Below are 21,930 nucleotides of genomic sequence, written 5' to 3'. Positions count from 1 at the left end.
CTCTATTAAAAATACAAAATTAGCTGGGTGTGGTAGCGTGCTCCCACAGTCCCAGCTACTGGGGAGGCTGAAGCAGGAGAATCGCTTGAACCCGTGAGGCAAAGGTTGTAGTCAGCCAAAATTGTACCACTGCACTCCAGCCTGCGAGACTCCATCTCAAAAATAAGTAAATAAATAAATTGCATATAGGACAGGCAAGTAAAGATCAAGTCAACAGTTAAAAGTCTGACCCAAGCTTGAAAATCACCAGGCTACAAATAGCTAAGAATTCAAACTGTGTGGCCAGGCACGGTGGCTCACACCTGTAATCACAGCACTTCGGGAGGCCAAGGCGGGCGGATCACAAGGTCAGGAGATTGAGACCATCCTAACACAGTGAAACCCCATCTCTACTAAAAATACAGAAAGAAATTAGCCGGGCACGGTGGCAGGCGCCTATAGTCCCAGCTATTCAGGAGGCTGAGGCAGGAGAATGGCATGAACCCGGGAGGCGGAGCTTGCAGTGAGTCGAGATCGCGCCACTGCACTCCAGCCTGGGCGACAGAGCGAGACTCAGTCTCAAAAAAAAAAAAAAAAAAAATTCAAACTGTGGCATGAATAGCATATAACAGTACACTATGCAAACTGAAAAACAGAAGGCAAAGAATAGAATCCTATGGAAAAAGTCAAAGGAATGGCAGGGAAGGAAGGAAGTAAAGAAACCGAATAGCTGACACACTAGGAGACAGTGGTATCAAGCTAAGAGATGTGAGTGATCAACAGTATTAAATGTAATAGATGCAACACTATTCACAATAGCAAAGACATGGAGTCAACCTAAAAGCCAATGATGGACACAAGAAAGAAAACGGGGTACACGTACACCATGGAATACTATGCAGCCATAAAAAAGAATGAGATCATGTCCTTTGCAGGGACATGAATAAACCTGGAGGCTATTATCCTTGCAAACTAACACAGGAACAGAAAACCAAATACTGTATGTTCTCACTTGTAAGTGGGAGCTAAATGATGAGAACACATGGACACAGAGGGGAACAACACACACTGGGGCTTTTTGAGGAAAAACAACTAATGGCACTAGGCTTAATACTTGGGTGATGAAATAATGTATACAACAAACCCCTATGACACAAGTTTACCTATGCAACAACCCTGCACTTCTACCCTTGAACTTAAATGTTAAAAAATAAATAAATATTAATAAATACAACAGAAAAGTCAAACACAGGCTAAGAAGAAATATCTGCATTTGACAATTAAGAGGACACTTGTAAACTTAATAGAAACTACTTCAGGAATACAGAGGCAGAAGTAAGACCACAATAAAACTGATGTTCAGAAAGCAGAGAGAACATTCCTAACCAAAACACTTCTCAACCTCAAGGAATTGCAAGTAATGCCCTTATTACAAAACTTCAATACCAAAAAGAAGAGGGAAACTCGAAAACACAGAAGTTAGCATTCGCAATACAGAGGAGAAAACAAAACTGAAGTATCAACAACTCGTGGTGGACCAACTACAATGACACTCTCAGAAGTTTGCTTCAAACTATATTAAGAAAGTACCTTGAAAACCATCTGCACAGATCCAAAACATCTAGAGACACAAAACAGAATGGGAGACAGACATCACCACATTCTCATGCAAAGTTTGTACCAGTTAAACAGTGAGCTAATATTATTTGATTCTCTAACACTCATGGGGAGGGAGACCAACACATACCAAACACTTGGTGCACCTACATTTTTGGAGGCAACAATAACCGAGTCCAGTCAAATTCTTTATTAATGAAGGCCTCAGAGGCTGAACGGTCTTCCCAGTGAGCCAAATCTCAATTCTTCAACTTTAAAAACATTATTGTCAGAGTCTCCAGGTCCCTAGGATATCACAGTTTCAGGATTTTACCTGCTCCCATGTGAGAGGGACTTAAATTACAGATTATGGAGAGAAGAAAGTGCAATTGACCCTTGAACAGCACAGGGATTAGGGCTCTGACCTCTCCTTCTCTTGCAGGCAAAAATCTGTGTATACAGACAGGCACAGTGGGTCATGCCTGTAATAGCATGAGGCCAAGGCCGCAAGGAGGTCCAGGCTGCAGTAAGCTGTGATCACAACACTCCACTCCAGCCTGGGGGCAACACAGTAAGACCCTGTCTCAAAAAAAAAGAGGTCAAAGCAGGAGGATCGCTTGAGCTCAGGAGTTCAAGACCAGCCTGAGCAATATACTGAGAACTGATCTCTACAAAACAACAACAACAACAAAAACCCTACAAAAATTAGCTGGGTGGGGTGGTGCATGCCTACAGTCCCAGCTACTTGGGAAGATGAGGCGGGAGGATCGCTTGAGCCAGGAATGTCGAGGCTGCAGTGAGCCATGATCATGCCACTGCACTCCAGCCTGGGTAACAGAGCAAGACCTTATCTATGAAAAGCCAAAAAAGGACAGTAGGACAATTACCAATTTACTAGAGAGATGAACTAGCATCACATAAGATGACTGAGGTCACTGCAACTGCAACAGGTCACTAGGAAATGATTACAGTAGTATAGTATGTACTACAGTTCATTTTATTTCATTATTATTTAATACTGAATCTTCACATTTCTCTTGACTGAGAAAAGTGCCATGTATGGTCTGTTTGTGTAAGTTTTGATAAATTTTAACTTTTTGTAATAGACTTCTGTATATATTTTATGGTAGTAAATGACAAAACAGACTAGTATCTACATGTATTTTATGCATTTATGACATACCTAACTTTTTGTTCTTTTTTTCAATATCTCTAGGGTACTCAGTTCGTCTCTGAGTTTCTTCAAACTGTTACAAGCCTCCAAAAAATTTTCCAATACATTCATTGAAAAAATATTGAGAGATGGACAAGTGCCATTAAAAAAAAAAAAGAAAAGAAAAAGAAAAATTCCATTTATACGTGGACCTGTGCAGTTCAAACTCAAACGTTGTTCAAGTGTGAGCTGTACCTAAAACCATCACATTGGCTTACGATGTAAAGAGCAAAAAGTATTAGAATTTGCTCTTCCTACCTTGATCACCCCCCAACACATTTCCCATTTCCACTTTAAGACAAAAGGAAAGTACCCATTTCCACTTTAAGTACCCATTTCCACTTTAAGAACCCATTTCCACTTTAAGACAAAAGGAAAGTAAACTTTCTTTGCCATCTTGGGTAGCTAGCAATGTGCACACAACTTTTTTTCTTCTTTTTTTTTGAGATGGAGTTTTGCCCTTGTGGCCCTGCTCTTATGGTCCAGGCTAGAGTGCAATGGTGCGATCTCAGCTCCCTGCAAACTCCGCCTCCTCAGTTCAAGAGGTTCTCCTGCCTCAGCTTCCCGAGTAGCTGGGATTACAGGCGTGCGCCAGCACAACCCGCCAATTTTTGTATTTTTAGTAGAGACGGGGTTTCACCATGGTGACCAGGCTGGTCTCGAACTCCTGACCTTAGATGATTTGCCCTCCTCAGCCTCCCAGTGCTGGGATTACACGCATGAGCCACAGCACCCGGCCCTGCACACAGATTTCTAAGCAACTAGAGGAAACGATTTCCAAATGGTCTTAATCGTTTAGGGAGATTCAAGTCTTGATTCATGTTGTGGACATTTTAGTTGTACTATGAATCATAAATGAACAAAATCATGTCTACATAAAAAAATCACACATTTAGTTGCTAGAGAACCCTAAAAGGTATGTTCATAATAAAATAAACGCCGGGTGCGGTGGCTCACGCCTGTAATCCCAGCACTTTGGGAGGCCAAGGTGGGTGGATCACGAGGTCAGGAGATCGAGACCATCCTGGCTAACATGGTGAAACCGCGTCTCTACTAAAAATACAAAAAATTAGCCGGGCATGGTGGTGCGTGCCTGTAGTCCCAGCTACTTGGAGGCTGAGGCAGGAGAATGGCGTGAACCCGGGAGGCGGAGCTCGCAGTGAGCCAAGATCGTGCCACTGCACTCCAGCCTGGGCAACAAAGCAAGATTCTGTCTAAAAATAAAATAAAATTAAATTAAATTAAATTAAAATAAAATAAAATTAAAATAAAATAAAAATAAAATAAAATAAACAGGATCTCATAAAGCACTAAGGAAAGCTAGTATCAAACATACTAATACTTTCTCTCCTTCCTTCATCCTCTTTCACAGCTGTCTCCTTCTTCTGATGGTCCTGAGCAATCTGACTGGAATTCTCTTTGTCACTTGATGGAGAATCACAAGCACCATCCGATTTCTTCTCAGTGGCCTCTTCATCCACTTTCTCCAAAGGATGAATCTTCACAATCTTCACCTTGAGCATTTTCTCCTTCCCAACCTATAAAGGAGACAGTAGAGAAAATCAGAGATAATAAATAAGAATCAGAAACCTGAAGATATTTAGAATATATCATCCAATATACATGCTCCTCAACTAACAAAAAGTGATTGAAACAGTAAAGTACCCAAGTACAATGAACTGTTTCCAACTTTACTTCTGAGACTTCTAGGTTGAAATATGATACCCTAAAACAATGAAATGATCACAATCTAGGTTCATGATTCATGTACTATGCCAATATACAAGGCCAAAGGGCAATCACTGTACCAGCCTAAAATATGTGAATACAGTTCAATAATTTACATTTTATGTATTTATTTTTTATTTATTTTTGAGACACAGTCTCTCTCTGTCGCCCAGGGTGGAGTGCAGTGGTGCGATCTCAGCTCACTGCAACCTCCGCTTCCTGGGTTCAAGCCATTCTCCTGCCTCAGTCTCCCGAGTAGGTGGGGCTACAGGCACGCACCACCATGCCAGGCTAATTTTTGTATTTTTTGTAGAGACACGGTTTTGCCATGTTGGCCAGGCTGATCTCGAACTCCTGACCTCAAGTGATCTGCCCGTCTCAGCCTCCCAAAGGACTGGGATTACAGGCGTGAGACACCGTGCCTGGCCTACACTACAAAAAAAAAAAACAACTATATATGGATATCCAATTGTTCCAGAACCATTTGTTGAAGTACCACCTTTCTCCACTTAATTACCTTTCCACCTCTGTCAAAAATCAATTGTGTAGGGCCAGGATTACAGGCATGAGCCACCATGCCCGGCCAGGCCCAGGAATTTGAGGCTAGCCTGGGCAACACAGGGAGACCCCATCTTTACAAAATAAAATAAAATTAGCCAAGCATGAAGGCATGTGCCCATAGTCTTAACTACTGAGGAGACTGAGGCAGGAAGATAGCTTGAGCCCAGTTTTTTTGGGCTGCAGTAAGCTATGACAGTGCCACTACACTCCTGCCTGGGTGACAGGGTGAGACCCCTATCTTGGGGGGCTAGGGGGGTGCGAACCTCTGCTACGTCCTCTTGACAAAATGACTCCTTTTTTCATTAAAAAATGACTTGCTAGTTCTTTATCCCTGGTTACACTCTTTAATCTGAAATCTATCCTCTGATACTTACATAGTCCCTTCAGATTTCTTTTGACTTATGTTAACATGGTATATATTTTTCCATTCTTTCACTTTTATTCTATGTGTATCTCTCTTATATACACAAAGCAGTACCATTTGGTGTTGCTTTTTCTGCCCAAAATGAGAATTTCTACTGTTTTGTTATTGTTTTAAAGAAACGAGATTTTTGTTATGTTGCCGAGTCTGTCCTTGAACTTCTGGGCTCAAGCAATTCTCTCGCCTCAGCCTCCTAAGTAACTGGGACTACAGGCACACACCATACCTGGTCAATGTCCACCTTTTAACTGAAATGTTTAGACTACTTATGTTTAATATAATTATAGACATATTTAAGGTTTATTTGCTTTTCTATTCAGCCTCAACAAAACTAAAAACTGCTCTTCGAAAAATACTGTTAAGTAAACAGAAACACTGGCCAGGCATGGTGGCTCACGGCTGTAGTCCCAGCACTTTGGGAGGCCAAGGTGGGTGGACTGCTTGAGCTCAGGAGTTCAAGACCAGCCTGGGTAACATGGTGAAACCTCGTCTCTACAAAAAATACAAAAAATTTTTCCAGGCGAGGTGGTGCATGCCAGTGATCCCAGCTACTAGGGAGGCTGAGGTAAGAGGGTCACTTGAGCCTGGGATGTCGAAGATGAAGTCAGTTATGACTGTGCACCACACTCAAGCTTGGGCAACACAGTGAGACCTTATCTCACAAAATAAAAATAAAAACAAAAAATACAAAAAGTTTTTCCAAAGCTCATTAAGAGTTCAAACCAGGCCGGGCACAGTGGCTCATGCCTGTAATCCTAGCACTTTGGGAGGCCGAGATGGGTGGGTCACCTGAAGTCAGGAGTTTGAGACCAGTCTGGCCAACATGGTGAAACTCTGTCTCTACTAAAAATACAAAAATTAGCCAGGCACGGTGGCAGGCGCCTGTAATCCCAGCTATTCAGGAGGCTGAGGTAGGAGAATCACTTGAACCCAGGAGGCGGAGGTTGCAGTGAGCTATCACACCACTGCACTCCAGCCTGGGCAACAAGAGCAAAACTCTGCCTCAAAAACAAAACAAAAAAAACAGAGTTCAAACCAGTTTTGCAAAGTAAGCCTTATGATAAATCAAAAACCAAAAACAACCGAGTTCAAACCATGACCTAACCTTTGAGGACCTATACAAGATCTAGCCCTTGGCTACCTGATACTACCATTGCCACCATCCTCCCTCCTTACATAGTCTAGCCACATTGATTTTTCTCTGTTCTTCCAGTACAATGGTTTTCCCAGTACAATACAGGGGTAATTCTGTCATCCCTCTTTTCTTTTCCCCAAGACATATGGCAATGTCTGATTTTCACAACTCAGAGGGTGCTACTGGCATCTAGAGGGTAGAAGTCAGGTATGGTGCTAAATACCCTACAATGCACAGGACAGCACCCACTAGAATCATCTGTTCTAAAGTCTGTAATGCCAACATTGAGAAACCCCGTTCCTGACCATCAAGTTCCCTTTTGCCTAAGGGCCTTCACACACCCTGTTCTCTCTCCCTGAAATACTCAATGCCCCCTTCTCCCATGGATATATCCTACTCAACCTATAGGTTTCACTTTAAATATTGCCTCCTCAGAGGAGAAGGACAACACCAATTCTGATACCCTGATTATAAACTTCAATAAATACCCTGTGCTTTTCTTTCATAAGTCTCATCACCATTTTTTTTTTTTTTTTTTTTTTTTTTTTGAGACGTAGTCTTGCTCTGTCGCTCAGGCTGGAGTGCAGAGGTGCGATCTTGGCTTACTACAACCTCCACCTCCTCGGTTCAAGCGATTCTCCTGCCTCAGCCTCCCAAGTAGCTGGGACTACAGGCACGTGCCACCATGTCTGGCTAATTTTTGTATGTTCAGCAGAGACGGCGTTTCACTATGTTGGCCAGGCTGGTCTCGAACTCCTGACCTCGTGATCTGCCTGCCTCAGCCTCCCAAAGTGCTTGGATTACAGGCGTGAATCACCACACCTGGCCTCATCACCAATGCTAAACACCCCAAAACAACTGTTGATTTTGGTCACCACTGTTTTTCCAGCACCCAAAATATGCTCTCTACATAGCAGGTCATCAATAAATACCTCTATATGGCGCTTGAGACAATGTTTGTGGCACCCTTCCAATGTTCATCATATCTACTTCTTTTTATCACACTTAAGAGTGCAAAACGTTTTTTTTTTTTTTTTTTTTTTTGAGACGGAGTCTGACTCTGTCGCCCAGGCTGGAGTGCAGTGGCGCGATCTCGGCTCACTGCAAGCTCCGCCTCCCGGGTTCCCGCCATTCTCCTGCCTCAGCCTCCCGAGTAGCTGGGACTACAGGCGCCGCCACTTCGCCCGGCTAGTTTTTTTTTCTATTTTTTAATAGAGACGGGGTTTCACCGTGTTAGCCAGGATGGTCTCGATCTCCTGACCTCGTGATCCGCCCGTCTCGGCCTCCCAAAGTGCTGGGATTACAGGCTTGAGCCACCGCGCCCGGCCCAAAACGTTTTTATAAATAATGAACACCTGTGTACCCACCATACAGGTTAAAGTACTTAGCATTAATAATGGCCAGGCCCAGTGGCTCACACCTGTAATCCCAACACTTTGGGAGGCCAAAGCAGGAGGATCGCTTGAGCTCATGAGTTCAAGACCAGTCTTGGCAAGTTGGCGAAACTCTGTCTCTACAAAAAATACAAAAATTAGCCAGTGCCTTTGGACTGTAGGATGAGGGGGAAAAAAAAATTACAATTAGCCAGGCACTGTAGCTAGAGTCCCAGCTACTTGGGAGATTGAGGTGGGAGGATGGCTTGAGCCTGCGAAGTGGAGGTTGCAGTGAGCCAAGGTTGCACCTCTGCACTCCAGCCTAGGTGACAGAGCCAAACCCTGTCTCAAAAAAGAAAAGGATATTAACAGTACCTCGGAATCTCCCAGGAAGCCTATGCTCAGGTGGAAACGACCCTCTCCTCTCCTCCCCTGCTGACAGTGGTAACGAACATTCTGAGTTAGTTCGTTCTGCCTGCTTTGAGACTTCTATAAATGTAATCACATTGTATTCTTCTGTGACTTCTTTCAAGTTCACATTTTTTCTGCTATAGAGTATTCCGCGGCTTAACAATTTGTTTATCAACTACTGATGGCTATTTGGGTTATCTCCTCATTGGAATGCTATGAACAATTCTATTCAAATACTTACACAAATCTCCTGCGGCAAAATTGAGGGTAAATACTCAAGAAAAAATCCTTAGTCAAAGGGTATAATATATAATATCCAATTGTATTCAGCAATGCCAAGTGCTTATCAAAATAGATGTGCTACACTATAAGCAATTCCACATTCCTGTCAAAACTTGGCAGTGAGTTTTTTAAAATTAATCTGATGTATATACATTATCTCACTATGGTTTCGATTAGATTTCCTGCATTATTGATGAGTTTAAACATATTTTCATGTTTACGGACATACATAGCTCCTTAGTATCTCTTCCCTTTCCTCAAACTTTTTTTTTTTTGAGACAGGGTCTTGCTATGTTGCCCAGGCTGCAGTACAGTGGTGTAATCATAGCTCACTGTAGCCTTGAACTCCTGAGTTCAAGCAATCCTCCTGCCTCAGTCTTCTAAGTAGCTGGGACTACAGACATGCACTACCACACAGAGTCAGTTTTTATTTTTCGTAGAAACGGGGTCTCCCTATGTTGCCCAGACTGGTCTCAAACTCCTAGCTTCAAGCCATCCTCCTCCCTCAGTCTCCCAAAGTACTGGGATTACAGGCAGGAGCCACTGGGTTCAGCCCATCTTCCCTCAAACATTTCTTCTTTCACCTTGCAGATGTGTACAAAATATTTTTGTTTTGCCACGTCAAATCCATTTCCATCCTTCTCTACCTAGCTCTATGCTTAAATAGGCTGACCTTTATAGCCTCCGCCAAAACTCACATTGCCCGCTAGATTCTGGTGAGTTCAGTTCATAGGGAGCATTAGCAGAAAACCAGGAGATGGAAGTAAAGCATCGTTGGGGTGTTTATTCCCAAACGCCTCCCTAAGAGGTTGGTTACAGTTACAGTTTTCTCTCACTACCAAAGTACTCTTCAACAACAGCAGCTATTCTTTTCTAGTTCCTGTACCCACTCCCTCCCTCTGCTTCCTTGGGGTTTAGAAATGATAAAGTTTCCCCCAACCGCTGATAGGTATGAAGTACTTAACTCTTCCTTGTTAAGTTTTCCTTAACCCTGACCAGACTGCTGTGTGCTGTCAACAGCCCCTTTATTAAGCTCAATTCAATTACATTTGAGTATACCATCTGTTTCCTGCTGGGACACTGACTGATATAAAGTATGTGATTAGAACCCACTAATGGTCAGCCACAGTGATTCATGCCTGTAATCTCAGTATTTTGCGAGGCCAAGATAGGAGGATCATGTGAGCCCAGGAGGAGTCTGAGACCGGCCTGGCCAACATGGCGAGGCCCTGATTCTCTATAAAAAATAAAAAACTGACCGGGTGCGGTGGCTCAGGCCTGTAATCCCAGCACTTTGGGAGGCAGAGGCAGGCGGATCACGAGGTCAGGAGATCGAGACCATCCTGCTGGCTAACACGGTGAAACCTTCTCTCTACTAAAAATACAAAAAATTAGCCGGGTGCGGTGGCGGGCACCTGTAGTCCCAGTTACTTGGGAGGCTGAGGCAGGAGAATGGCGTGAACCCGGGAGGCGGAACTTGCAGTGAGCCGAGATCGTGCCACTGTACTCCAGCCTGGGAGACAGCTAGACTCCATCTCAAAAAAAAAAAAAAAAAGGCCTTAGCTAGGCATGGTTGTGAGTGCCTACAGTTCCAGCTACTCAGGAGGCTGAGGTGGGAGGATTGCTTGAGCCCGGGAGGCTGAGGCTGCAGTGAGCTACGACCACACCACTGCACTCCAGCCTGGAAGACAGAGCAAGACCCTGTCTCAATAAAAAACAAACAAATAAACAAAAACCCCACTAGTATTGCCAGACATGACAAATAAAAAAGAACTAGCTAGGAGATAGAAAGGAGTCAGAGGAGTAAATTACTGAAGCAAACAAACAACAAGAACTTTGAAACCAGACAGACAGGTGTGAATCTTGGCCCCATCATGTACTGGCTATTGTAGCACAAACTGCTGCTGAGCTAGCTACCAAGCTATTCCCTCCCTCTTCTCTCTTGCCAGCCTGTGTCTTTTGAGACTTACATACAAAGGAAGATACTCTCTCAGCCCCCGCTGCAGCTCTGGGTGGTTATATAAGCCAAGGTCTAGCCAATAACATGTAAAGATAAAGGGTGGAGTTTTCTATTTTATGCTTCAAGAAAGACTTCTCCAGATACACTTCTGGAAAGATTTTCTTAGACTGCTTTGATAAGTATTCCCTCACTCTGAACACAGTCACATTTTATCACAACCAAGGAACAACAAAGCTAAGGACCAGAACTCAACACACTAAGAACAGAACAGAAAGAGAGAAAGTCTAGGTCCTTGATAATAGTATTCAGCCTCTGTGCCAAACTTGGAACTATCTAAGACTTACTACGTGAGATAATCACATACTCCTTGTTTAAGCCAGTACCACTAAAAGTGTTATACCTCATGTGACAGCATCACTACCACCCTGCAGATTGTTAGAATTGAAAAATGTTAGGTCTATCCTAGACCTTCTGAACCCTCAAGGAATGGGCCGAAGAACAGCAGTTCTCCCACCTCAGCCTCCCGAGTAGCTGGGATTATAGGCATGCACTACCACACCCGGCTAATTTTCGTATTTTTTTGGAGAGATAGGGTATCGCCATGCTGGCCAGGCTGGTCTCAAACTCCTGACCTCAGGTGATCTGCCCACTTTGGTCTCCCAAAGTGTTAGGACTACAGGCCTGAGCCACCATGCCCAGCCAAGGACGCATTTTCAGTAGCTAAGTATTACACCAAAGTCTGAGAACTACGGGCCACTATTACAATTTCACTACATCACTACATAACGGCTGAGTGTACTCATAACTGATACATATCAACCTCAACATGCCATTTAAATGTATAAGGCTGCCTACCACCTCAAGATTTCTGTGCAAATTCTGCAAGACATTATGTAAAGCAATTAGCCCAGTGTCAAGTACATACAGATAGATATTTAACAACTGTTTAGTTGTTTCTCCTGAATCTTACTTTCAGCTCTTAAAATATACACAGCGACTGCTTTAGTGTTAGGTATCACTTTTGTAATAATTAACCTTTAGTTATTTTGGCTGGATAATTAAAAAATAAATTTAAGGCCGGGCGTGGTGGCTCACGCCTGTAATCCCAGCACTTTGGGAGGCCGAGACGGGCGGTTCACAAGGTCTGGTGATGGAGACCATCCTGGCTAACACAGTGAAACCCCATCTTTACTAAAAATACAAAAAAATTAGCCAGGTGTGGTGGTGGGCACCTGTAGTCCCAGCTACTCGGGAGGCTGAGGCAGGAGAATGGCATGAACCTGGGAGGCGGAGCTTGCAATGGGCCGAGATCGTGCCACTGCACTCCAGCCTGGGCAACAGAGCAAGACTCCGTCTCAAAAAAAAAAAAAAAAAAAAATTAGGTAGAAAAACTCCAACTCTCATTACAGCGAGGACTTGGATTACACGTCTGAGGCCGGGCGCGGTGGCTCACGCCTATAATCCCAACTCTGGGAGGCCGAAGCCTGAGGTTGGGAGTTCAAGACCAGCCTGACCAACATGGAGAGACGCCATCTCTACTAAAAATGAAAAATTAGCAGGGCATGGTGGCAGGCGCCTGTAAGCCCAGCTACTCGGGAGGCTGAGGCAGGAGAATCACTTGAACCAGGGAGGCGAACGTTGCAATGAGCCACGACCACACCATTGCACTCCAGCCTGGGCAACAAGAACAAAACTCCATCTCAGAAAAAAAAAAAATCTTAAAATCTTTTAAATATAGTAAGAATTATGAGCTCACTTTGCCAGCACATATAATGAAACTGGAATAATATGGAGAAGACTAGCATGGCCACTGCACGGGCCGGGCACAGTGGCTCAAGCCTAAATCCCAGCACTTTGGGAGGCCAAGGCAAGAGGATAGATTAGGAGTTAGAGTCCAGTCGGAGCATCATGGTGAAATCCCGTCTCTACAAAATATACAAAAAATTAGTCGGGCATGGTGGCACACACCTGTGGTCCTGGCTATGTGGAGGGTGACATGAGACTATCGCTTGAGCCTGGGAGGTGGAGGCTGCAATAAGCCAAGATTGCAAAACTGCACTATTCCAGCAAGTCCAGTAAGACTTACAGAGTCCAGTAAGACTCTATCTCCGAAAAATAAAAAAAAGAAAACTCAAAACCAAAAAGGCAAAATAACAGAATTATCAAAAAAGGATGAAAAAGACAAAGCAAGGACAGACTAATACAACAAAGTGTTGCAATTATTACAATACTAAAACATTCTTGGTGATGAATGTGGTTCTAAAATTTGGTTCAAGGCCAAGAATGATGGCACATGCCTGCAGTCCCAGCTACTCAGAAGGCTAAGGTGGGCGGACGGCGTAAGCCAAGGAGTCCAAGGCTATATACAGTGAGCTATGACTGCACCACTGCACTCTAGACTGTGTGACAGAACGAAACCCTGTCTCTAAACAAACAAATAAAAATAACATTTATTCCTTTTTTTTTTTTTTTTGAGACGGAGTCTCGCTCTGTCACCCAGGCTGGAGTACAGTGGCCGGATCTCAGCTCACTGCAAGCTCTGTCTCCCAGGTTTATGCCATTCTCCTGCCTCAGCCTCCCGAGTAGCTGGGACTACAGGCGCCCGCCACCTCACCCGGCTAGTTTTTTTGTATTTTTAGTAGAGACGGGGTTTCACCGTGTTAGCCAGGATGGTCTCGATCTCCTGACCTCGTGATCCGCCCGTCTCGGCCTCCCAACGTGCTGGGATTACAGGCTTGAGCCACCGCGCCCGGCCCATTTATTCCTTATAATACTTGATAGGAGGCCAAAGTGGACGGATCATCTGAAGTCAGGAGTTCAAGACCAGCCTGGCCAACATGGTGAAACCCTGTCTCTACCAAAAACATAAAAAAATTAGACGGGCATGGTGGTGCACAGCTGTAGTCCCAGCTACTCAGAAGGCTGAGGTGGGAGAATCACTTGAACACGGGAGAATGAGGTTGCAGTGAGCCAAGACTGCACACTGCATTCTAGCCTTGGAGACAGAGCGAGACTCCATCTCAAAAAAACAAAAACAAAAAAACACACAAGTATTAACATCAAGTATCAATACTTGATATTAAATATAATACTACACATAACAGTTTTACACACGTAGAAATGTGTTCTGTAACCTAGGCCGACAGCTCTAATTCTGACGGTAAGTCCAATCAGAAACGAACAGGCACTCACCTCGAAGTCACACTCTTCTCCCACAGCATATTTGGTCATGATCTCCAACCAAGCAGTATCTACCAACTTCTCTAAAGAGGCTGTGTTATGGTGAACCATTTCCAGAACAAGCTTCTCATACCAGGCAGGAAACTCCTCCTTCAAGCTAAATAAATGTAATTAGTTACTAAGAAAACACAAAAACTTACCCAGAGATTTAATTCAAGTCAATTCAAACATTTCTTTCTTTCTTTTCCAAACATTTCTCACTCTGTCACCAAGGCTGGAGTGCAGTGGCACAATCGTAGCTCACTAGCCTCCACCTCCTGCGCTCAATCCTCCTAACCTCAGCCTCTCAGGTAGCTGGGACCACAGGCATGCACCACTGCACCTAACCTCTTTTAAGACTTAACTTTTGGCCGGGTGTGGTGGCTCACACCTGTAATCCCAGCACTATGGGAGGCCAGGGCAGGCAGATCACCTGAGGTCATGAGTTCAAGGCCAGCCTGGCCAACATGGCGAAACCCTGTCTCTACTCAAAATACAAGAATTAGCCAGGCATGGTGGCACATGTCTGTAATCCCAGCTACTTGGAGGGCTAAGGCAGGAGAATTACTTGAACATGGGAGGCGGAGGCTGCAGTGAGCCAAGATCAGGCTACTGGACTCCAGCCTGGGCAACAGAGCAAGACTCCATCTCAAAAAAAAAAGACACCATTTTACAAGTTTTAGGTTCACAGCAAAACAACACTACTTTAGCAAATATACACAAGGCACTGGGGAATACAAAGATTAAAAAAACCATGCAGTTTGCTGGACACGGAGGGTTCTAGCACTTTGGAAGGCACGGGTAGGAGGACTGCTTGAGCCCAGCAGTTTGAGACCAGCCTGGCCAACAGAGTGAGACCCTGCCTCTATAAAAAACTAAAATAATTAGCTGGGTGAGGTGGCATGCACCTACAGTCCCAGTTACATTAAGAGGCTGAGTGAGGCAAGAGGATGGCTTGATCCCACGAGCTATGATCATGCCACTGCACTCCAGCTTGGGAAGAGCGAAACTGTGCCTCTAAAAAAAAAAGGAAACCGGCCGGGCACGGTGGCTCAAGCCTGTAATCCCAGCACTTTGGGAGGCCAAGACGGGCAGATCACGAGGTCAGGAGATCAAGACCATCCTGGCTAACACGGTGAAACCCTATCTCTACTAAAAAATACAAAAAAAACTAGCCGGGCGAGGTGGCGGGCGCCTGTAGTCCCAGCTACTCGGGAGGCTGAGGCAGGAGAATGCCGTAAACCCGGGAGGCGGAGCTTGCAGTGAGCTGAGATCCGGCCACTGCACTCCAGCCTGGGCGACAGAGCCAGACTCCCTCTCAAAAAAAAAAACAAAAAAAAAAAAAGGAAACCAGGAAGCATTAACATGTCGGAAACATGACTTGAACACCAGAGCTGTTGCAAAAGGACAGCAATGATTTAATGCTTTTCACTTATTAAATTAGCAAAAAAAAAAAAAAAATTTAATTATCATACCCGGCTGGGCACAGTGGCTCACACCTGTAATCCCAGCACTTCGGGAGGCTGAGGTGAGCAGGTCACTTGAGGTCAGAAGTTCGAGATCAGCCTGGCTAACATGGCGAAACCCCATCTCTACTAAAAATAGAAAAATTAGCCAGGCCTGGTGGTGAGTGTCTGTAGATCCAGCTACTCGGGAGGCTGAGGCACGAGAATCGCTTGAACCCAGGAGGTAGAGGTTGCAGTGGGCCGAAATCATCCCCCGCACTCCAGCCTGGGCAACAGAGCAAGACTCCATCCCAAAAATAAAAATAAGAATAAGGCCGGACGCAGTGGCTCACGCCTGCAATCCCAGCACTTTGGGAGGCACAGGCAGGTGGATCACGAGGTCAGAAGATCGAGACCACCCTGGCTAACATAGTGAAACCCCGTCTCTACTAAAAATACAAAAAAAAAATTAGCCAGGTGTGGTGGCAGGTGCCTATAATGCCAGCTACTCAGGAGGCTGAGGCAGGAGAATGGCGTGAACCCAGGAGGCGGAGCCTGCAGTTGAGTTGAGATCGCACCACTGAACTCCAGGCTGGGCGACAGAGGGAGACTCGTCTCCAAAAAATAAATAAATAAATAACACCGGGGCGGTAGCTCAGGACTGTAATCCCAGCACTTTGGGAGGCCAAGGCAGACGGATCACAAGGTCAGGAGATTTGAGACCATCCTGGCTAACATGGTGAAACCCTGTCTCTACTAAAAATACAAAAAATTAGCCGGGTGTGGTGGTGGGCACCTGTAGCCCCAGCTACTCGGGAGGCTGAGGCAGGGGAATCACTTGAACCCGGGAGGCAGAGCTTGCAGTGAGCCGAGATCATGCCACTGCACTCCAGCCTGGATGAAAGTGAGACTCCATCTCAAAAAAAAAGAAAAGAAAAAAAGAAACCACATTACCAGAGTACTTGCAAGGTGAAAGCATGGAGCAGGAACACTCAAAGGCCTGGTAAATACCTAAACAAGTGCACATATAACTAAATAAATATTCCACATTGCTACTGGCAAAATGCCACTATGCAAAGGAATCCAGAAACCCATACAGTACACCAATGTAGTACAGTCCAATTTGTGCCCCATAAACTTAAATACACATACTGCTTTAGGATTAATATTCCCTCCTTTCCTAACAATGAGAAGATGGTGACAAAGGGCAATACTTCTATTACTTACAGCTCAGCAACTTCCTGTTCTTCCTCCCAGGCTTCCTTGTGTGTTAGCTGACTGCTTCCAGTACTCTTGCACGTCCAGATGCGCTCACTGTACCTTTCCAAGCGGGCTTCGTACTCTCTGCAGGCAGTAGTTCAGGAAAACAATATGCAAGCAACAGAGACAACTAACCCATACCCGTAAGATACTTATATATAGAAAAAAATCTACAGTATCCTTTTAAAAATGTGTAGCATGAGAGGATAAAAATGGAATTGGGGTCTTTAAGCTGAATCAGGGCCCAAAGCAAAATGACTAAGACTGAAGTATGATGAGAATGGATTGTCATGGGCTGGGCGCCTGCATGGGATTTACAGACTGGGATGATCACGCCTCTAATCTCAGCATTTTGAGAAGTCAAGGCGGGACAATCACTTGAGACCAGGAGTTCGAGACCAGCCAGGGAGACCGCGTCTCTACAAAAAATAAAAATAATAAATAATAAAAACGGTTGCTCATGTTTTACAAAAAAACTAGTATTTTAGTACAAATGTAATTTCCTCAATTCACCAAAGTTTCATTACACAAGACTTAAGATGTACTAAAAACTCATAAGAAAAAGTAAAGGTAAATTAAAATACAAGTCAAAAAATAACAATACAAGGTAAGTAAAATTTTTAGAAAACTCAGATAGTCAGCAAGTTTAAGAGTCAGTCCACTGCCGGGCGCAGTGGCTCACACCTGTAATCCCAGCACTTTGGGAGTCCAAGGCAGGCAGATCACCTGAGATCAGAAGTTCGAGACCAGCCTGACCAACATGGAGAAACCCCATCTCCATTAAAAATCAAAACAAACAAAAAAAAAAAATTAGCCGGGCTTGGCGGCACATGCCTGTAATCTCAGCTACTCGGGAAGCTGAGGCAGGAGAATCGCTTGAACCCGGGAGGCGGAGGTTGCAGTGAGCCCAGATAGTGCCCAGCCTGGGCAACAAGAGCAAAACTCCATCTCCAAAAAAAAAAGAAAAAAAGAAAATCAGTACATTGCACCTCCATTTAAAAAAAAAAGTAATCGGTTTACAGTAAAATGAGATGACCAGGCCACAGTCTCACAGGCAGTTTGGAATAACCTTGAGCATATGTTAATGATCCATTTACCCACAGCCCTCCAGTCCACCTTGGAAACATGTTACTTCTTAGGGTTTACAAGCTTGTCCAACCTGCGGCCCAGGACGGCTTTCAATACAGCCCAACACAAGTTCGTAAAGTTTCTTACAACATTATGAGTTTTTGGCCAGGCGCGGTAGCTCACACCTATAATCCTAGCACTTTGGGAGGCCGAGGCGGGCAGCTCACAAGGTGAGGAGATAGAGACCATCCTGGCTAACACAGTGAAACCCCGTCTCTACTAAAAATAAAAATAAAAAAAATTAGCTGGGCGTGGTGGCAGGCACCTGTAGTCCCAGCTACTCAGGAGGCTGAGGCAGGAGAATGGCCTGAACCCGGGAGGCGGAGCTTGCAGTGAGCTGAAATCATGTCACTGCACTCCAGCCTGGGAAACAGAGGGAGACTCCATCTTCAGGGAAAAAAAAATTATGAGTTTTTTTGTGATTTTTTTTTTTTAACTGATCAACTATTGTTAGTGTTAGTGTATTTTATGTGTGGCCCGAGACAATTCTTATTTCAATGTGGTCAAAAGATTGGATACCCCTGGTTTAAAAAATAAATTTCATAGAATACTTAGAAGTATTCCAAAAAGTACTTTTAATACAATATTTATCCAGTCTCTATGATGTCTCCAATAGTATTTAGATTCAGAAGATCATTTACTAGCCATTTAGACAGTCTTCGTGAGGGAGATGAGGGAAAGAAAACATCAAGTTAGTAGCGTAAATATGGCAACTTTCCACACAAAACCAACTGGAATTCACCATCAGCCAGCCACTTTCAAATTCAAATGGCAAGTAACTAATTTACTTTTATGCACAGCAACAGATGCTATGTAAGAAAATCAACTGACATAAGTTAGCAAACAATACCTGTATATTCCAAAAGACACGTTTTATAGTGGTTGAAATAAGTATTTAAACAGCTTCCTCTACAATACTACCTAACAACTAAACAAATATTCTAATTTTTGTTTTTAGAGACAAGGCTGGCCGGGATCTCCTGAGCTCAAGAGATCCTCCGGCCTTAGCCTCCTGAATAGCTGGGATTACAGACTCACACTGCAACACCCAGCTCATTTTTAGCTATTTATGTATTTATTTTTGACACAGGGTCTCACTCTGTCTCCCAGGCTGAAGTGCAGTGGCAGAACCATGGCTCACTGTAGCCTTGACTTCCTGGGGTCAAGCAATCCCGGGCCTCAGCCTCCTGAGTAGCTAGGACTACAGGTGCACACCACCATGCCCAGCTACGTTTTTTATCTCTTGCAGAGTCGGGGTCTCACCACAATGCCCAGGTTGGTCTTGAACTCCTGGGCTCAAAAAGTCCTCCTGCCTCAATCTCCCAAAGTGCTGGGATTACAGGTGTGAGCCACCACACCCAGCCGCATGTTTAATAAATACAGACGCTTGGTTTTCCAAGGTTATGATCAACAAAAACACAAATAAGAACAAACCCCCAGGTAATCCAAAATAATAACATTATCCAATAGTATAAGCACCTTTGCTCATTGTGGATTTCCCCAGATCTGCTAAAATTGAGTAATAAATCCATTTTCCTTAGCAGGGGTGGTGCTAATATCTAAGTGATTAAACAAAATATATAGTATGTTTGAGTAAAAACCTGAGTCAGGCTTCCATATACAGCTATGTAAATCCAATCACTGAAAAATTTTCAAACCTATACCTAGAAAAGAGCAACAGAACGACTTCCATAGGACATTATCCCAAGATGGATTTGTCTTATTTTTGTCTGCTGCACTAGGGGAGTGGAAGGGATGGGCAGTAAAACAAGGACAGAGGAGGAATCAGCAAGTGGACTTATCTAAGCTTTCAAAAAGCTTGATAAAATTCTAACACATTATTTAGCCATATTTAAGAAGCTCCAGCAGGCATAGTGGCTCACGCATGCAATCCCAGCATTTGGGAGGACAAAGTTGGGGAATCCCTTGAGTCCAGGGGTTCAAAACCAGCCTGAACATTGTGAGACTATCTTTACAAAAAACTATTAAAAGGAAAAAAAAAAAAAAACTCACGGTGTCATCAGTGAGAATGTAAGAGAAACACATTAACAAATATGTCTTACAGAGAGAACAGTAAGTTTTTATTATTACAGGTTGAGGATCCCTTATCCAAAATGCTTAGAAACGGGAGTATTTTGGATTTCGAATTTCTTTAAGATTTTGAAGTATTTGCATTATACTTAACTAGTTCAGCATCCCAAATACAAAAATCCAAAATGCTCCAATGAGCACTTCCTTTGAGGATCATGTTGGGGCTCAAAAACTTTCAGATTTTAGGCCGGGCACGGAGGCTCACGCCTGTAATTCCAGCACTCTGGGAGGCCAAGGCGGACGGATCACGAGGTCAGGAGATGGAGACCATCCTGGCTAACATGGTGAAACCCCACCTCTACTAAAAATACAAAAAATTAGCCAGGCGTGGTGGCGGGCGCCTGTAGTCCCAGCTACTGGGGAGGCTGAGGCAGGAGAATGGCGTGAACCCAGGAGGCGGAGCCTGCAGTGAGCCCAGATCACACCACTGTACTCCAGCCTCGGCGACAGGGTGAGACTCCGTCTCAAAAAAAAAAAAAACCTTCAGATTTTGGAGCATTTCTGATTTATGGATTTGGGATGCTCAACCTAGAGTTGTTACTTTAAAAAGTAGGGGCCAGAAAAACAAAACAAAACAAAACAAATCAGGGGCAGGCCAGACACAGTGGCTCACGCCTATAAACTTGGCACTTTGGGAGGCCAAGGCGGGAGGATCACCTGAGGTCAGGAGGTCGAGACCATCCTGGCCAACATCGTGAAATCCCATCTCTACTAAAAATACAAAAAATTAGCCAAGCGTGGTGGCGTACGCCTGTAATCCCAGCTACTCAGGAGACTGACACAGGAGAACTGCTTGAACCTGGGAGATGGAGGTTGCATGGGCTGAGATCATACCATTGCACTGCAGCCTGGGCAACAAGAATGAAACTCAGTCTCAAAAAAAAAAAAAAAAAAAAAAAAAAAGGAGTGGCCAGGCATGGTGGCAGTTTATGAGGCCCAGGCAGGAGCATCGCTCAAGCCCAGGAGTTCGAGAGCAGCCTGGGCAACACAGCAAAACCCCATCTCTACCAAAAAAAAAAAAAAAAAGTTAGCTAAATGCCGTAGCACAGGCCTGCAGTTCCAGCTACTCAGGGATCTGAGGTGGGAGGATCACTTGAGCCCAGGAAGTGGAGGTTGCAGTGAGCTGAGATGGTGCCACTGCACTCTAGCCTGAGCAACAGAGGGAGACTGTCTAAAAAAAGATTAGGCCGGGCATGGTAATCCCAGCACTTTGGGAGGCTGAAGTGGGTGGATCATGAGGTCAGGAGTTCAAGACCAGTCTGGCCAAGATGATGAAACCCTGTCTCTAAGAAAAATACAAAAACTAGCCAGGCACGGTGGTGGGCACCTGTAATCCCAGCTACTTGGGAGGCTGAGGCAGAGAATTGCCTGAATGAGGAAGGTGGAGGTTGCAGTGAGCCAAGATCACATCAACGCACTCCAGTCCAGATGACAGAGTGAGAATCTGTCTCAAAAAAAAAAAAAAAAAAAAAAAACCCCTTCAAACTCACACAATCACGAACTCATCACACCTTCTCTGCCAACAATATACAGTCCTCTATTATTCCTGTAAATTCTAATCATACTTTAGATCTCAAAAATAGTTTTTCCCAGAAAACATTCCTTGAACCTTCAAATACGATAGATTGTATTAGTTTCTTTCCATAAGAGGATTTTTACATCTCCACCCACTGCCACGTGGCATGTCCACAAGGTCCCTGAAGAGGAATGTACCTCCCCTCTCCATTAACATCAAGCTTGACCATGTGACTTGTTTCAACCAACACATGTGAGCAGATGTAATATATGTCACTTCCAGGAAGAGGCTTAAAGTCATGATGTCTTCTAGCTCTTTCTCTATGCCACTAGAAAGGCATGTCACACACAGGGTTTGCCCCTCCAGCCTTCTTTTTTTTTTTTTTTTGAGGTAGGGTCTTGCTCTGTCACCCAAGCTGGAGTGCAATGGCACCATCTCGCTTCACTGCAACCTTTGCCTCCTGGACTCAAGTGATCCTCCCACCCCAGCCACCCAAGTAATTGGGACCACAGGCAACCGTCACCATGTCCAGCTAATTTTTCTATTTTTTGTGGAGACAGGGTTTCATTCACTGCTGTCCAGGCTGATCTCAAATTACTGGGCTCAAGCAAT

General features: G+C 44.3%; 1 protein-coding gene across 4 annotated transcripts in view; it reads right to left on the bottom strand.

Annotated features, from left to right (window-relative positions):
• BAZ1B (bromodomain adjacent to zinc finger domain 1B) overlaps window positions 1-21,930 on the bottom strand; it is an 82,612-nt gene that overhangs the window by 54,601 nt on the left and 6,081 nt on the right. For 3 of the 4 annotated variants that reach the window (XM_031665494.1, XM_031665496.1, XM_031665497.1), the window contains 3 exons: window positions 16,551-16,667; window positions 13,852-13,996; window positions 4,125-4,326 (listed from right to left, as the gene is read on the bottom strand). In XM_031665494.1, the coding sequence (XP_031521354.1) occupies window positions 4,125-4,326; window positions 13,852-13,996; window positions 16,551-16,667 (464 nt within the window). The remainder of the gene's footprint in view (window positions 1-4,124; window positions 4,327-13,851; window positions 13,997-16,550; window positions 16,668-21,930) is intronic. The other variant, XM_031665495.1, reaches the window with a different exon arrangement.

Source organism: Papio anubis, chromosome 4, assembly GCF_008728515.1.
Source record: "Papio anubis isolate 15944 chromosome 4, Panubis1.0, whole genome shotgun sequence".
Lineage (NCBI taxonomy): Eukaryota > Metazoa > Chordata > Mammalia > Primates > Cercopithecidae > Papio > Papio anubis.
The sequence above is the reverse complement of the archived record's forward strand: the minus strand, read 5'-3'. Positions and strand labels throughout refer to the sequence as shown.